A 15,344-nucleotide genomic window follows, 5' to 3' on the forward strand; every position below is an offset into this window, starting at 1 on the left:
GCCACAACCTTGTTAATTTTTAAATTAATTTTTAACAAGCAGAAACGTCTGTGAACGATGCTAATTAAAATTTAGAATAAACTACACATTTGTTTCAACAATACATAATCGATTCTATAATTTAAGGAACAAAATATGTCCACTAAAAAACTCCTTGATTTCATTGAAGATGTAACCTTAAGATATCACCGGGCAGTTTAATAGTATTATCTTATTTTATTGTAAGTACCATACCTATAGAAAACGAATTCATTTAAGTTCTGTGGTGTATTACTCAATTTGGTATTATCCATAAATTCTTATGAACTTGTAACATTAGATATAAACGTCTACTTGTATAACTAGTAGCAATAGGGTATTTGACCGTATTTAAAATAAATTATTTTACACCATGCATGAAATAAGGCACCAGAAGACTAATAGAAAAACGTAGACAGCAGTTATTTTTAGACACAATTTTTTTTTATTCGGGTCTTAAAATAGTTTAAGACCCGTATAAAACTATAAAGAGTAGGTAATTTTGATCGTGACGTCACATGCTAGTGTTTCATATAAATTCCATAGTAGCAAAATCATTTTGACAGTTCGAAAAAAGAAACTGATTTGACTAGTAGTCAAGTACCCTATTGAAGGTTCATGTCTTTACTAATTTCATTTCCATGTTAGTGTTAAATTTTATGAGCCTGAAACAAAATTTATAATGTAAGAAACTTAGAGTATTATGACATTTTCATTTAATTATTTGCCAAGACAAAACGGCTGCTAAGGAAATAAATATAAAAAAATAAGTACAGGAATGCTTTGAGCCTTTTTATAAGTCAAGCTGGGCTATGCTAGCTCTGTGGTTGAGTAACTTGAAAAGGCGTGGCTGTAAATAGGCGCATCAGGTGTATTTAAAAGTTAGCTCAAACTACTTTATTGAGCAACAACAAAGCAATTTTTTACAAGCATATTACGTCTGCGAGAGATTCTACATTTTTTTTTATTAAAGGAAATATGTTTATGTGCCCCCCTTAGGCTGGTAAGAAAAAAAAGAAGGGAGGGAAGGATTCGCACGCTTCTGGTTAGCTTCGGTAGCTCGGTTGGTTAAGAGCGATCGGACCGGTGTTTCGAAAGGTCGTAAGTTCGAGTCTTGCCAGAAGCGGTGAATTTTTAAATTTTTCCTTTAATAATAACAATGATTTAGCAACAAAGCATACAATTGAATGTATTTTTGAATACACTACGGTAGTCCAGTGGGCTTAGCACGGGAGCGCCGCGACAGTATGTATCTCGATCGCGATATAGACTACGAAACTGTATTATAGGTAATTAGGTATGGGCGTGTGAGAGGGGCGGGTAGACTATATCGCGAGCGAAAAACTGTCGCGGCGCTCCTGTGCTAAGCCGACTTGAGTATAGATTTAAGTGTACTTACTTTGTAGACTGGGCACTCTCATAGACCACAGAAGCGGGTGGCTGCATTTGACCGTCACTGTGTCGGCTTCCGTAAACGTGTTAGACGAACTGACTAGCTTTCCGAACGCTAAGATCTGATTGTCTGAAACAATAGATAAAGACATAGAAAAACGAGTTCTAGCTAGTCAAAACGCAAAATTTTCGAATGTACAAGATTTACGTTACTCACCCAAGTACCACGCGTTCGTAAGAAAAATTTAACAGGAAATAAAGGACACCAAGGTCTCTTTATCTGTTCATTCATTTAAAATTAGGTACAAGAAGCACATCCTGAATTTGCAAAAAAATATAATAAAATTAAGGGCCGATGCTACATCTCTTATGTATATTATTGTTGTTTTTTTAACAGTTTGTTTTGTTGTTCTCAACGACAGTGTGTCCAGTTTAGTCAAGGTAATGCTGTAATAATGTGGCTAATTATGATTAGATTTTATGAAAATACTTTATGTTTAGTGGCTGATCTCAGATAATATATATTATTTTTTAATACAGTTGCTCAAACAGTGCTACTTTACTTAGCTGTTTAGCGTGCGGAAAGTTGGTATTCGCGAATTCTGTTTTTTTATTCCGTAGACTAAAATGACATTTAATGTGGTACTAAGAAATCATGTCTTATACATGAAACGTCATTTTAGTCTACGGAATAAAAAAACCGGCCAAGTGCGAGTCAGACTCACGCACCGAGGGTTCCGTACTTTTTAGTATTTGTTGTTATAGCGGCAACAGAAATACATCATCTGTGAAAATTTCAACTGTCTAGCTATCACGGTTCATGAGATACAACCTGGTGACAGACAGACAGACAGACGGACAGACAGACAGCGGAGTCTTAGAAATAGGGTCCCGTTTTTACCCTTTGGGTACGGAACCCTAAAAACAGACGTTAGTGCTTTTTACTTTTCCAACTTTTTAAATTTATACTTGTACAAATTCATGACTACTTATTGATGAGTGTTAATATTAGTTTCCTTTAAACGTCGTAACCAACATAAAAACCTACTGTTAATGTAAGAATACGAAAAAATACATATTTCATATTTTATTACTTACCTCTTCATCATTATAACACGTTTATTTTTTAATATTGTAGTTTGAAAAACCGTTTTTAATAAGTTGTCTGAATGGAACGGAATAGCTATGGAAGGTAGAGGTATATAGGAATAGCTGCCGAAACGCCTGTCAAAGAAACATAACCAATGGAACGCCTGCGCGTTTTTTCTTACTGCAAGCTAAGTTTCCAAAGGCAACATTGGATATTGTTTTTATTCCTTACTTGTTGTTTTTTCTTATTTTTTCGCAACTGCATTAAAAACGTCGTTCGATACACGTGCGGAAATGTCATTCTTCTCTCGTCCCGATACTCGTCGATACTCGTGGGGTAATAGCATACTTTCCACACTAGCATCGAAATGTACTATTATCTCTTATAGGATTAGTTAGATATACGAATTCGCTTAATCTCATTTGTATTGCTATGTCGCGTTTTTTGGAAGAGTTTCCACAGAAGACCAGCGTCAAGGTATTCAAAAGGTACCTCGAAACCTGCTGAGTGGAAACCTTTTTAGTCAAATGTCAAACCATTTATTTGCCATACGTACACAACTATACATGCAAATATACAATAAATAGTACTAGTTACATTACAATAATATTTTTACATAGTTACTATTTACTACTAAAAACAAAAAGTACATTTTTATTTTTATTGTGTGACGTTTTAAACCGTTTTTGTGACATGTTTTTGTAAAATTTTTGTTTAAGCGTCCTGAATAAATTTTATTCTATTCTTATGTTTCTTTGACTCTTCTGGCACAACCATTACGTGATCACCTGGAGACATTCAAGATACCTACACCGCCCGAGAGGGACGTATTGTGAGTGCCCCACGATATAATAAGAGGTCCCAATACATAACTACTGTGGTACTCACTCAAATTCCATTTCAGTCCAGTAGAAGTAACAACACAAGGCTCTCCAATAGGCACCAAAGAACACCAAGCTCTCTTATGTTTCTTTGACTCTTCAGGCACAGCTATTACGTGATCTCCCGGAGAGAGCAACCAAGAAACAGCATCGTCAGATATCAGGTACAATCTGGTTGTGGGACTTAGGAGCTGCTTTTCTTTAGCCAGGAACATCGTTTGTACGTTGCCAAATATTTGGTCCATCCTTCGGGATGATTGTGCTATTGCTATGACGTGGTCCACCTAAAAGAAGAAATGGCTCGAGTTGGTGTGTAGAAGCATCAACTGTCTTCGTGTTACGATACATGAAGTGCCTACAGTATTCCATTGTCATTCCGATTACCTATTGCAGCGTAGGCATTTTTAAGGCTAAGTATATTCAAATCTCTCTCTCTCGCTCTTTTTCTTAGACCTTGTTTCTCAAGCTTAGTGTGATTAATTGATTTCAGTATTTTCTACATACAAAGTGAGAAACAGTTGAACACGATTCAATCGCGAGCCTCTGGAATGTCGTGAGCCTATAATTACGTCCACATGAAGCGATAATGCCTGGAGGTCACGCATTGGATATGTTGTCGCAAATGGAACTCAAATCACTTACATCAATACACTACATCTAGTTATAATATGTACACAAAGATTTACACAATGTTACGACATAAATAAATAAAATAACATTCATTTTTTTCAGACAATTGAGACTAAGTACCTACATTATAAGCTTACCACCTTAAGAGTCCGCATCAGCAAGCTCGGTTCTCCATAGAAAAGATTGTTTTAAAACTTTGTACTTACAATAGGATAAGGTATATCTATGCCTGTAATTAGTTTATTTAGGGGGGTTTGCCAAATGTAACTAGGTGTGACAAGGAGGGCGGGAGGGGTAAGAGATCTTGAAATTCGTGTGACTTAATTTATGGATGATCGCTTAAAGTAGGTATTAAAGTATAGCGCCATCTACATTTCACCCTCTCAAAGATATCAATATACATCCCTAAAATTTAACTACAACTTTCAATGAACGAGCGAGCGTAAAGCGTCTCCGTTTCAGCTTGGGTAAAAATGCTTTCGTAGGTTCCTCTAAAGGTTACATTTCTCAACCGATTCTCATGAAATTTTGTGAGCTGGTTCGATAATTATATGTTTCCTTATGCAGTTTTTAGACAAATTTTAAAATGGCATAGCCATGGGTTTACACCTGTCTGTGGCAGTGGCCAGACAAGGCCAGTTGGAAGTTAGTTTTAACTTACTTCTCTCTAATCGTTACGCATTCACGATTTAATTACCCATCTCCTTTAAATAGCTTTTATTTTATTAACTAAAATGCTACCCAAATGTTACTAATCCACGATCTGTAGTGATAAATTTGGCATTTTGAACGAAATAATTATAAATGCTGCACGCACATCTGTGTTGGTTTGCCGGCAATGCGTGGATAATTCCATCAAGGCCTTCGTGAAGTCCGTGTGGTTCTGGTCTGGCGTGTGTGCCACCTGTAAGACAATGGCATGTTAATTTTGCTGACAATTAAGATGGTGATTGGTAACACATGTTGGATTTAATGACATAATTTAATAGAGTTCTCTTTTTGAGCTTGGGACTTAGCAGTTAGCCAGTTTGTGTAATTATGTCCAATAATATTTATTTATTTACAGGAAATGAGCAGGAAGAAATATCTAAATAGAACTTAACTACAGACTTAAACGAAGTATTTCATGATCAAATAAGCATTTTTTTTATGCATTTCGACATCTGCTGAACTGTCAAAATATTCATATAAAACCTGCGCCAGCTTTCGTGAATCGACCTATACATACATACTCGTAGACGTGACGTTGCGTATATATGTATCTCTGTGTAAAAAGAGTTTCGAGAGTTTACCACTAATAACAAACTTCGACTGCCATTTCAACTTTTATATTTTAATTGACAAATAGTACTGCAGTTGGTCTATTGAAACTGTATGAAATTCCCATGCACCTTGCCTAGTATTCAGGTAATTGTATTCTACTCCTTACGATAAAAATAGTCAAATTAGCTAACTGTCCTAGGCAAGGTGGGAATCAAGCTCTATGGACACCTCCCTGCTGCAAATATGACTAGGCCAAGGGGTTTCCAATCTTTTTCAGTCCGCGGCGCACTTGCGAGTTTAAAATTTAATCGTGGCGCCCTAACCTAGTAGCTAGGCCTGCTAGGCTATCAGAATCAGGCACATGGCAAGGAGGATTGCCTCACGGGGCGCTCTTTACTGTCTACGGCGCACCAGGGCGCCGCGGCGCAGAGTTTGGAAATCCCTGGACTAGGTTCTTGAAAGAGTACCTACTGGCCTATTTATTGGTCACCTGAACTAATATTGGTCACCCATTTTTGATGGTGGTGGATTTGATGGTGGCTAGTGTTAATGAAAGAGTCAAGGTAGGTGCACTATTGTTAATAAATAAACATTCAATAAATAAATAAGATTATTATCTAAATAAAAGTTTCACCTTACAACCTTTCTTTCTGTATTTTTCTAAGTCATCTTGAGAAATTGAATCAAAGTCCCCGGTCACAAGGTCTGGTAATTTTATGTCATTTTGTATTTCTTCTGAACAATTATTTATAAATGTCTCCCATTTGTTGGTACCACCATCCACCGTTATTCTTAGTTTTGCTAAAAATAAATAAGTTTATTAGACTATGTTAACTTATCATTTTGTCTAACACACTTAACAAAAGAAAGGCTCTGTCTAATATATAAACTGTATAATTTATTTTTGCACATTCATCAAGTAGATTCTATCAACTCCATAAATAATAAATAAATCGAATAGCCATTAATTTATTTATTAATTAGTTTTATAGCTTTAATTTTAGTTTAGTTTAGAATAGTTAAATTTAACACAGTTGGCATGTAAAAATTATAATAATTATTATTTTAATGTAACGGGTTGATACCTGAATAAATAACATTTCTATTTTTTTTATTTATTTCATGTTGGTCCAGCTATAGCTCTTATGTCATCCTCCCAACACCATAACCGGCACTTTTCTCCACTATATTTACAATAGACCCTACGCCTGCTGGGAACCATTTACAGTTATCTATTTGTACCCGTAAATGGGTTCTAGCAAGTGTATTATATAACAGCAAATTTCTCCAAAGGGTGTCTCCGTATTGGATCTGTATCCCTATGCACGCTTGTCAAATGACCGGGATGTATATACCCGTGTTTGAGATACAAATACTAACAAAAATAAGAAGTTGTGCAACTATGCTTTATATGACATCTGCTTAGTATGACGTGTTTGTCACTTTCCTTCGATGTCATTATAAGTGGATTCTACTGTATGTAAACATTTATTAAGGGATTACAGCCATCAAACAACAGGTGTACTAAAAACTAAATTAAAAAAATATGAGATGTTCAGATTGATAATTTCATAAATTGCATAACATAGCATAACTTACCACTATTCCATAATTGTGTGAAAAACGTTTGACTCTGTGTGATTGGGGTATTAAGTACTAGGACCGCATAGTTGACTGGTTTGGTGTGATATATGATGGGGCTGACATCCCATTTCCAGCACTGTACAGGATTGCATTGAGAGTTGCATGGGTTATGCTGAGCATGTAAAAAAATAGATTAACAGAAATTAGACTCAACTGACTTGTGACAGGAGTTTCATAGCACCATAAACATAGACGGTTTAGGGTGCACATTATATAACAGAAAATTGACTCAGGATATCACACAATGTTCATTGGCAATGATTGTTATCCTTGCTTCATCATAACTTGGCTATAAAAAAACAGAACAGTAAGGAGATTTATAGGAGTATTGTGAAAGAGGTTTTTATTAAAGTTAAGTAAGGATGAAACTGTCTTAAGTACTTTTTGTATTCCATACCCATGTTAATTAGTTCTTATAAACGACTAACTCCTATATCCTAGATACCTATATGGTAAGCATGTTTACGTCCTACGCACGTGGACACGCTAGTAGTTGGTGATGTACGTAAAAGTACTTCATTTTGCAAGTGTTTTTATTTAAGTTTATTCTCGTTTCGATAATAATACCATGAGAAGGTTCTAAAGAGTACTTACTACACCATTCACTGATACTCCTCGGAGAGCCATGCCAAAATGTTTGCGTATTACGCACACTACTTCGCGCACAGCAAGTTTCGGTATCATTAAAACAGTTACAATATATTTAAATAATAAACCTTGATAGTATATCACCTTTGTAACTCGTAAATTACGATAACAAAAATCAAATAGGCTAATAATCCCTCGATATTTACAATTTTTAGTTCAAACTGTTAAAAATATGAACTTGGTATGAATGAAAGTACTGAAAGTAGGCCGGTTATTGTTTTGACTGATACAGTGACATGTGACATTGACACTTGTTGGTTAAGTTGGCTGCCCTAGTGCTGGTGTTTTCAGTGCAAGAAATGTTATAAAGGTACTTGCAAGTACTTGTTTGAGAACTGGCCTCTCTAAATGTCATCGATAATCGCATGCGCTTTGCATTTTGCAATACATAATACAGTACCGGTACCGCACCGCAACCTTGGTGCGGTAGTGTGTTACTTATAGCCGTACAGATGTTATACTACTCTTTGCGTACAGACCAAGAATGATTCTTGGTACAGACTATGGAAAATTGTAAATGTCAGTGTCATTCTGTCATTTGGATTGGATTTTGTTGTCGATGTCGATTGTTGGTTGAGTGAGATCAGGGAAATTTTCGTACTTAGTTACTTTGTTAGGAAAAATTTAAGGAAAGAGTTCTTAAAAACTAAACAAAATGAACAGAATATTCGGCAGAGGAAAACAAAAGACTCCAGGTCCAAGCATAACAGACTGCATTAGCACTGTAAGTAACATTAATAGATTTGTTATTTTGTCTTGGAGGTAGGTCTTACTTAGTACTCTTAGTTGATGATATCATGATTCATGCGCCGTCAAAAACGAGTTATTGTTGTTATATTACTCGCTAGAGTTAGTATCATAGTATTATTAAGCTTTAGTTTTGCCAGTTTCCTACAAGTTACGAACAATTTATAGAAATTTTGCATCACAAGACATAAAATAGCTATTAGACTCTAATACAACTACATAATATCTGTCTGAGGTCTCGTGCAAGTATATGTTTGTAAACTTGTAAAATGTATACAATCTGTTCCATGATTTCTATAAGAAATTTATATAAATGGCCAGACAATGCAGGTAGCATGTTTTTTCACAACTAAGTTCGAGTACTGATTTTTTGTACGTATAGGTAAGTACTGTTTCTCATTGCCAACCTCTGCAAACAAATGGCCTGATAAACTTCAATGTAATATGTAGTTGTTAGTGTCTGTTATTAGTTTCACTCTAGCTGTGTGAGCCAAATGTCTTCTTCTCATGCTTGAGGGCCGCAAACACATGAGGTTGTTATTTTGTGCACCAAGGCTCTGAATTCTCCATCGTGAGCCAAATTGACAATTAAAAAATAACACTATGTATGAGATTTCTTTTCATTTTACTCCCTAAATTCACAGGTGGATGGTCGAGCAGATAATATAGAGCAAAAGGTCAATAAGTTGGAGACAGAACTAAGGAAATACAAAGACCAAATGGCTAAAATGAGAGAAGGACCGGCGAAAAACTCTGTTAAACAAAAAGCTATGAGGGTTCTAAAGCAGAAGAAAATGTAAGTTTTGATGCACAATCTCTCTCTCTCTCTCTCTCTCTCTCTCTCTCTCTCTTTAGCCCTTTGCTACACAATATAGTTTGGAAAACTTTATTTTTTAATTTTCTCATTTACCCCCCAAAAGTGGCCCCGTCTTTGGGTCACAAACTTACATATGTATACCAAATTTCAACTTAATTGGCCCATTAGTTTCGGAGAAAATAGGCTGTGACAGACGGACAGACAGACAGACGCACGAGTGATCCTATAAGGGTTCCGTTTTTTTTCCTTTTGAGGTACGGAACCCTAAAAATGAAGTTTTAAGCTACAGATTGTTCCTTAAAACTTGTTTCTGTAACCACCTGGTTGAATCAACCTCATGCTGCAGTTAAACATCCCTGTAAACTTCATTAGCTTCTTAGCGATGAGACCGTCTGTTGTTATCTAGCTTTTAACTGTATTTCATTTTCTGTGTATTTTTAAGTATATGGTGCACAATAAAGAATATTTACTTACTTATTAGGAGTAGTGATGTATCTTTTTATTTAAAAAGTAATATTCCTCTCATCAATAAATAACTCTATTCCTATTACTGCAATGCAAGAGGCTGAAGAGGCATAACATAAGTGGAAATGTAATTTTGGAGTATGATTTTTTTGTGATTAATCAAATTCAGGTATGAGCAGCAACTGGACAATCTCCGAGCTCAATCATTCAACATGGAGCAAGCAAACTATGCTACACAAACACTGAAGGACACACACGCAACCGTCCAAGCCATGAAAGATGGTGTCACTCAGATGAAAAAGGAGTTTAAGAAAATCAATATAGATAACATTGAGGTATAGTGTGCTAGAATACTATACAGATTGGAGTTTATATAGTTTAAATGGCAGCTACAAGATGCTGTGCTGTAAAGTCAAAATTATCTTAGAAGACCTTTCCTAACTTTTTATAATTGGGCCTCTACAGAAAAAAGCAGCATTGATGTTGATCAATCTTTATATGTATATCCAAAGTCTTAATCCTAATAGACACCTGGGTCAAAATTCTTTCAGTTCAGTTCTGTTCAGTTTCCTTATTGAACTGAACATTTTTCGTTGACTTGTTTCTGACCACTCGGTCACGCTTGTATTTGTGTCTTAACAAATAAATAAAAAAAAGTCGAGTGCTATTGCATGTCTTTCTAGCTGTAGTTTATAATTTAAATAATTATAGAAACATTAAAAAGTACATTTCATCTCATACAAAAAGCTACACTCCATCACCTTTTTTGGGGACAAAAAACAAGGCAACAAAAAGAATTTTGACCCACCTATTAAGATTAGGGTACCAGAAAAGCTACTTTTTAGGGTTCCGTACCCAAAGGGTAAAAACGGGACCCTATTACTAAGACTTCGCTGTCCGTCTGTCTGTCTGTCCGCCTGTCTGTCTGTCCGTCTGTCTGTCACCAGGCTGTATCTCATGAACCGTGATAGCTAGACAGTTGAAATTTTCACAGATGATGTATTTCTATTGCTGCTATAACAACAAATACAAAAACAGAATAAAATAAATATTTAAGTGGGGCTCCCATACAACAAACATTGTTTTTTTGGCCGGTTTTTGCGTAATGGTACGGAACCCTTCGTGCGAGAGTCCGACTCGTACTTGGCCGGTTTTTTTCAATGCATTATCTTTTAAGATACAAGTTTGGACCAATACTTAGTTCATTTTTATACCATGTTGTTGGCATACGCGTTTATTACTACATGCCTATAGCTTATAGGTTTATTATATCCAACAATAACACAATGCATTGCTGACCCTTTTAAAATCTGAGCTTTCTTAAATTCTCTTTATGGCTATAACTTAAGGCTTAGGTTGGTATTGCACCTGTACAAAATCTTGGTCCAATGTGCATTGCGTCTCACTCTCTCACAAAGAAATTGGACATGCTGCCAAAGCTAACTATGTATATGTAATATATACATATGTCAAGGATATCAACAATTAACTCGTCTCATACTGTCCAGAGGAAAGTAATGATTAAAATTTAATTACAAAGATATTTTTTACATGTATATTTCAGGATGTGAATGACGAATTAGCAGATATGATGGAGCAAGCTGACGAGGTGCAGGAGGCGCTCGGCCGCCAGTACGGCATGCCGGAGATCGATGACGACGAATTAGCTGCTGAACTTGATGCCCTAGGTAATTATTTATATTTTTCATCAAATTTATAGAAAACATTCTTGAAGTACAAGTTGCAAACACCAAGGGGTACAATAGTTTAGAGAAAACCCCCACTCCCATCTTAAAGTCTAGCAACGCGTTTACAACCTCTTTGATTTTCCGAGTGTCCATGGGCGACGGTAATCGTTTACCATCAGGCGTTTAGTCTGTTCGTTTGCCTCCTTTATCATAAGTGCGAGTCGGACTCGCGCACGATGGGTTCCGTACCATTACGCAAAAAACGGCAAAAAATCACGTGTGTTGTATGGGAACCCCACTTAAATATTTATTTTGTTCTGTGTTTAGTATTTGTTGTAATAGCCGCAACAGAAATACATCATCTGTGAAAATTTAAACTGTCTAGATATCACGGTTCCTGAGATACAGCCTGGTGACAGACAGACAGACAGACGGACAGTGGAGTCTTAGTAATAGGGTTGCGTTTTTCCTTTCCTTTGGGTACGGAACCCTAATAAAACGCCAATCGAATCAAGTGACTTGGTTCGCTTTTCGCAAAATTCTCACTTTCCGATTGGCATTCTTCGATAAGCGATTGCAATTTTGCCTATAGGCTGCAACCCTAGAGCTGAGAAAGAGTTCTAAGTATTGCTTTGGGGATCTATAGTAGATTGTTAACCAAGGGATGAAATGATGCCTTTCACCCGAGTTAAACACTACTTATCATTTCGAATACGAGGAAAGTAAAATGCATGTGTTTTTTTTTAAAACATGACTAAGTAGTAAGTATACATTTTTATAGATTTTCTTGAGGGTACTTTCAATTAACAATTCAGGAAAAAGTATCGTTGTTTATAGAATGGATAGTCAAATATCTGAATGGAAATTGTATAACAAATCCATTTAAACTAAAATTCAATTGCTTATCGTAAAAAAAAAAACATACTTCGAACGTAAAATGCTCTAGTGCAGACACGTATCATTTTCTGCACACCTTTTAGAACAACAATGAGCCTCTTTCAGAGCATGAGAAATGAAAAAGTTCTGGTGCACTTTCAGTAGGCTTAGCACAGAAGGCGCGTGACATGGAGGCGCGTGACATTATCTCGCCAGCGATATAGACTACCCGTCCCTCTGTAATTAATACACTTGGAAAAAATGGGTAGTCTATCTCGCGCGCGAGATACTGTCACAGCACTCCTGTGCTAAGCGCAATGAGCATACATATCAAATTAAATAATTGTTGTCGTTTCCAGGCGACGAGATAGCCCTGGACGACGACACGTCGTACCTTGACGACGTGGTGAAGGCGCCGGCCGCGCCCGACAAGGAGCCCGGCGCCGACAGCGTGCGCAACAAGGACGGAGTGCCCGTCGACGAGTTCGGCCTCCCGCAGGTGCCCAGCGCCGCGCAGACTACGCGCTAAACGTGACAATAACAAGTGAGCTGTACATGTCGCTCTTGTATACCAGGAAAGCGGAGTGAACGGTGCGTACAGGTCTGACGAATGCGACGCGGCAATTCTAACTTTATAGAAACAAAACGCAGCTTAATAACAACGAAAATAATCATGCTAGGTCCAAACAACTTTAGAACTCATCGACTCATCACATCATTGAATTGCATCCTGCGCGAGCGAGAAATACTGTAGGTACTATCTAATCTACTTCTCGCAGAATGACGCCCCGCCCGAACTAACGCTGTAGCTCCTTCGTGTTACTTCGGTCGACGTGCGGCCGAGACATCACTTATCTTATCTATCACTTTAGTAAATCGTTGCCGGGGGAGTGAGAGCTGTACGGATATACTGGGATATACTGATACATTCGGATTCGTAAAGACAAGAAGTGATTCATGAAAAAAGAAAGATACATATCTTTTATATCTATATCTCCTGAGTTACCCATCTCTAATTCGCGAACTGCTCGCACTGTACGTACGTATACCCTGACAAGATTTTATTTGGCCTTCGCTACGTTGCGGATTTACAGTCGTATACTAATTTATTTTACTGGCAACGAGACTGACAACAGACGTTGAAAGAAATCAAATGTCACCAATGTAGACAAGAAGAAATGATTTCACAATTTAGTAATCCTGTCGCAAATAGCGCGCGAGCGGCGCATTCGTCAGATCTGGACGGACTATAACCAAGATAGGCTTTAATATGATAATAATAAGAGTTGAAGTCAACAAACACCTCTTTGAAATGCAAGAAGAAGATGAATGCAATCTGTTAGTCTTGCTACTAGGACACAACTTACAATCATTTCAGTGAGACCTAATAAGTTTTTATATATTTAGTCCATATCCTCAAAATTAAGCTATCGTGAGACATATTTCAAAATATTTAGATCAGTACGCTTTCACTCACAAATATTCAGCGCGCGCGCAACGAGCGACGAGGCGGGCGGCGCGGGCAGTGCACGACGTATAGATCGAATCATATCAACTGAGCTAATGCACTTACCTGTACTAACAATGGCATTGTATTATTACAATACTATTATCTGCTTTTATTCTCGTAGCCGCCAACTAGTTACTTACAAAATAAGTTAAAAGTGCATTGCATGTATATTTAACTTTTAACCTTATTCCTTGTTGAATGGGGTTAAAATGGTCTAAAACATGTTGTAACAAATGGTTTTCTACAGTGCATTCGTTTTGGGTGTCGACGGTTGTAAAATGCAAATAAAGTTATGTTAGCCATTATTTAGTTAGTGTATTTTGTAGCCTATTGTTAAAAAATAGAGTCGTTAATCTATACTAACATTTCAAGGCGGTTATAATCTGCTTTTACTACGAGGTAGTTATCCTAATTTGTGGTTTACCACTCAATGGCATTGTATTCTTGACTCTTTAAGTAAACAGGTAAGTGCATTAGCTCAATTGATATGATTATAACTATACAACCGCCGCGGCCACTCGTTCCTGAGGAAGGATTCCCGAAGAATCCGAAACATGTCGCCAAAAGCGACTAAAAATAATAGTGAGTGAAACCGTATAGTCCATATCCATATAAATCAAAGAAAATTGTAATAAATATTAAGTTACTCGTTGCGTCGTGTGCGTCTAAAACACGTTTATTCACAAATAACTTTAAGTAATAACTTGGTTGAATGGTTATAATTCATAAGACTGTTTTTAGCACACATCAACAGCACCATCGAACCAATCAGGTGTTTCACCTCACAAATGAAATATGTATGTATCACATAAGAATCCATCAAACTTAATAAGTTGTTCTAAATGTATAGTAATAAAATATTTTCTTTTAACTGCAGTATCAAGTGTAGTTAATCTTTATAAACGTAATAGCTTCATTTTTTGGGAGCGGATTTTTATCTCAATTATCTGCTTAAGTTCTTTGCTTATGTACCTTTGTAGACTAATTTAACTAACCATTCATGAACTATTTGCGACGATTTAAGGTCCACAGATGGAAAGTTGCTCTCAGTACTTTACTGCATTCGTAAAACAGTGCATATAGTATTGCCTTTCACAAACATGCTGCGATCTTGCGTTAAAAATATTAAACTTAATAAGCATGTATAATGTTGAAAAAAGAAATGTTAAATTTTGTTGCTGTATGTATGATTTTTATAAAATATTGTATAATTTAATGTATTTTAAATAAATGTAAGTTGTTTAATATACAAGATACTTTTTAATGGAAGCATAAAACCTTATTTCTTCTGTTCCTGGGAAATTTGTTTACTCTTTAGCTTTTGATTGACAGATGGTTTTAATTAAAAATCGACTTTATTATGTCTGTGTTAAGATAGAAATTCAAATGGAGCTTGGTTACATTAAAAATAGGTCTAAAAAAACCGGCCAAGTGCGAGTCGGACTCGCGCACGAAGGGTTCCGTACCATTACGCAAAAACAGCAAAAAATCATGTTTGTTGTATGGGAGCCCCACTTAAATATGTATTTTATTCTGTTTTTAGTATTTGTTGTTATAGTGGCAACATAAATACATCATCTTTAAAAATTTCAACTGTCTAGCTATCACGGTTCATGAGATACAGCCTGGTGACAGACAGACGGACAGTGGAGTCTTAGTAATAGGGTCCCGATTT

General features: G+C 36.4%; 2 protein-coding genes across 2 annotated transcripts; one reads left to right on the top strand and one right to left on the bottom strand.

The window, feature by feature from the left end:
* Positions 1 to 527: 527 nt before the first annotated feature.
* On the bottom strand, positions 528 to 7,761 carry LOC134743339 (thiamin pyrophosphokinase 1). The gene is made up of 7 exons (XM_063676732.1): positions 7,513 to 7,761; positions 6,874 to 7,030; positions 5,909 to 6,075; positions 4,829 to 4,915; positions 3,389 to 3,665; positions 1,418 to 1,540; positions 528 to 683 (listed from the first exon to the last, which is right to left on the bottom strand). Exons 1-7 carry the CDS (start codon positions 7,600 to 7,602, stop codon positions 676 to 678), a joined length of 909 nt encoding a protein of 302 aa, XP_063532802.1. The 5' UTR covers positions 7,603 to 7,761; the 3' UTR covers positions 528 to 675.
* Positions 7,762 to 8,126: 365 nt separating this feature from the next.
* LOC134743667 (charged multivesicular body protein 5) lies at positions 8,127 to 14,921 on the top strand. Its single transcript, XM_063677259.1, has 5 exons — positions 8,127 to 8,290; positions 8,958 to 9,109; positions 9,765 to 9,930; positions 11,160 to 11,283; positions 12,519 to 14,921. The coding sequence occupies exons 1-5, from the start codon at positions 8,222 to 8,224 to the stop codon at positions 12,686 to 12,688; spliced, it is 681 nt and encodes a 226-aa protein (XP_063533329.1). The 5' UTR covers positions 8,127 to 8,221; the 3' UTR covers positions 12,689 to 14,921.
* Positions 14,922 to 15,344: the final 423 nt, after the last annotated feature.

The sequence above is a fragment of the Cydia strobilella genome, chromosome 8 (genome assembly GCF_947568885.1).
Source record: "Cydia strobilella chromosome 8, ilCydStro3.1, whole genome shotgun sequence".
Classification (NCBI taxonomy): Eukaryota; Metazoa; Arthropoda; class Insecta; order Lepidoptera; family Tortricidae; genus Cydia; species Cydia strobilella.